Source organism: Portunus trituberculatus, chromosome 1 (genome assembly GCF_017591435.1).
Source record: "Portunus trituberculatus isolate SZX2019 chromosome 1, ASM1759143v1, whole genome shotgun sequence".
In the NCBI taxonomy this organism is placed as follows: Eukaryota; Metazoa; Arthropoda; class Malacostraca; order Decapoda; family Portunidae; genus Portunus; species Portunus trituberculatus.
In genome coordinates, this window is record NC_059255.1 from 6520248 (window position 1) to 6522747 (window position 2500).

Sequence of the window (2500 nt, forward strand, 5' to 3'; positions counted from 1 at the left end):
GTGGCTGAGAGAGAGAGAGAGAGAGAGAGAGAGAGAGAGATTAATTAGTCCCCATCATTTATCATATCTTCCAAGCCAGCGTCTCTTAAGTCTTACAAGCACAAGGTGTATTTACGAAGGAATTAGGTGTTTAAGTGTGGTGAGTGCGTGCGTACCTGCGTTAAATAAGACATGCCGGCAGTGAAGGAAGGCAAGGAGGCGATCAGCTGGACGAAGTAAACACACCCACGCTTACCAACACTACCGATACTATTAAATGCCATTCTATCTATATTCTATCATTTGCTCCTCTATTGTATTCATTTGTGACGCTATTACTCGTGTGGTTCATGTTCGTTTATTGATTTATTGTCATTATTCGTGTGTGTGTGTGTGTGTGTGTGTGTGTGTGTGTGTTAAGAGTTACAGAATTATAAAATGTTGACATCGATGTTATTAATGTATTGTTTTACTTTCACAACATCAAGTATATCTATAAACAGGTAAAATTAATTAAATCAGTCTAATCAAATATATGATCATAAATAAAAAGAAAGAGGGCAAGAAAACAAATTAGAACAAACAATATAAATGGCAAAATAAGTAAATAGAGACAAAGAAAGATAACCAAACATAAACAGAGAAACGAGACATAAAAAGAACAAAGTAAATCCATAAAACAAACACTTAAATAAACAAAAAAAGTAATAATGTATAAATTTATTGGGCATGTCGGAAAAGTTGGCAGCCTGTCCGTGGCCCTTCTGCAGATCGCCGTCAGAATGAAGATGCTGACGAACATTTTATCCTCCGTGCTGAGGCCTAAGGGCGCCGCGGGACAGGTGAGTGTGTGCCCCGGGACCTGCAGCATCCTGGGGCAATGGTACACCTGCTGCCACGCCCCTGGGGACTGCCACGGGGGAGCGGGAGGTGATATGACACGGGGGAGTTCAGTGCAGAATCCATTTTGTTACGAGAGAATTAAACTTTACTATATTTCCTTTAGAATATTAGGTAACTATAGGAAGAAAATGGAGTTATGTGTTTATTAAGTAGAATTAATAGATTTTCTGGTATAAGGATGGGAGGGAGGTAGCAGGGCAGGGGGATGGGAGGGGAGGGGATGACTGGGGCTTAGCAGGGGAGGAAAGAAGGGAGAGAAGGATAGTAGGGTAGGAAAGGGACGTGACAGGAGCTTGGAAGGGGAGAAGAAGGCTTGGGAGGGCAGGGAAGGGGTGAAAAGAGCTTGGCAGGGTTAGGTAAGGGGTTGACAGAGGTTAAGGAAGAGAAGGGGTTGGCAGGGTAAAGGCGGGTTCACACTTGGTAATTTGCAGCTGGAATGATATCAGCCACTGGAGTCTTGCAGTGAGCTCTCCCTGCTGGAATACAATGACACTACAGTGGGTGGGGAGTAGCGGTTGGCTGGCTGGCTGGCTGGCTGGCGGTGTGGTGTGGTGTGGTGTGGTGTGCAAGTGCCTGTCCAGTGTTCTTGCTCCACACCCTTCTGTTACTTTTGCTCTAACTCGTGTATAAAACTGTGTGTGGAGCTGATATTCTCAGTTGTCATTATGAGCACATATAACACCTCATCAGTAGTATTGTTATCTAGTATTTACCCACTGCTTCAAACCTCCAAGTACTTGGACGTCACGCACAATTCCGCACCATATGGAGGTGTTAACCTGCACTTTCACTTTTTAAGTAAATTCTGCAAATATAACTTTTCCTGTGATAGTGTAGAGTCTAGAGGAAACAATGAGAAATGTTCGCCATTGATTAGTTTATTAGACACTTGTGCAGACAACAGCAGGCTTGGGCGGTGGAGTGGACATGAGCCTCGTCGCACTGGAGGTGAAGGTCCGGCAAACTTTGATCAATAAATTTGTTAATAATTAATATTTCTCACTGAAAATTTATGAGGAACAGCACAAGTCATCCCTTTCCCTTCACTACCAAGAGAAATGTGAAATTTGAAGAATTTACTTTAAAAATTGAAAGTGCAGGGTAATGTGTCCATAGCTTGCAACACTAGGCTTCAGGTATTTGATAGTGAGTCACAAGACTACTGATGATGTGTTGTATATGTTCATTAATGATTGTGCTTACTGTGGTTGAGATATCACCCCATAGACACTTTTATATACCAGTTTGACCAACAATACTTGATTGGTGAGGAACACAAGAATACCTGGATGGACACACACCTTCATGCCACAGCGGCCACCTCATCAAATGAATGAAAACAGACTGTAGTGACCGAACAAGACTAATGCGTCGCTCTTAATTTGTTGCCGGAAATTTAAACTACTCGGCACAAAACTCAATACTTCTAGCGACTGAAAATTCCAGCTACAAATTGTCATGTGTGAACCATAAGGCAGGGCAGGAAGGGGTTGGCAGGGGGAGGCAGGGTGTGGTGAGGCTATAACAGTGTCTCTCTCCCCCCTATGCTGCACTCAGCTGTGGGGGCAGGGATCCGCAGCTCTCATGTGGACCGACTTTTGGGAGTTGTCTATGGTAT

The 2500-nt window shown here is 43.4% G+C and overlaps 2 protein-coding genes across 3 annotated transcripts in view; one reads left to right on the forward strand and one right to left on the reverse strand.

The window, feature by feature from the left end:
* The window catches only part of LOC123499182 (probable transcriptional regulatory protein TTE1135), an 8069-nt gene extending 7760 nt beyond the window's left edge, over nt 1–309 (reverse strand). The window contains 2 exon segments of the mRNA XM_045246928.1: nt 1–4; nt 156–309. The exon segment at nt 1–4 is cut by the window's left edge and continues 222 nt beyond it. Of these exon segments, the coding sequence (XP_045102863.1) occupies nt 1–4; nt 156–263 (112 nt within the window). The 5' untranslated portion in view covers nt 264–309.
* A 359-nt stretch (nt 310–668) lies between these two features.
* LOC123498906 (probable pyruvate dehydrogenase E1 component subunit alpha, mitochondrial) overlaps nt 669–2500 on the forward strand; it is a 9401-nt gene continuing 7569 nt past the window's right edge. Inside the window, exons 1-2 of one of the 2 annotated variants that reach the window (XM_045246486.1) lie at nt 730–821; nt 2440–2496. In XM_045246486.1, the coding sequence (XP_045102421.1) occupies nt 762–821; nt 2440–2496 (117 nt within the window). In that variant the 5' untranslated portion in view covers nt 730–761. Of the gene's footprint in view, nt 822–2439; nt 2497–2500 lie in introns of both variants that reach the window. The other variant, XM_045246574.1, reaches the window with a different exon arrangement.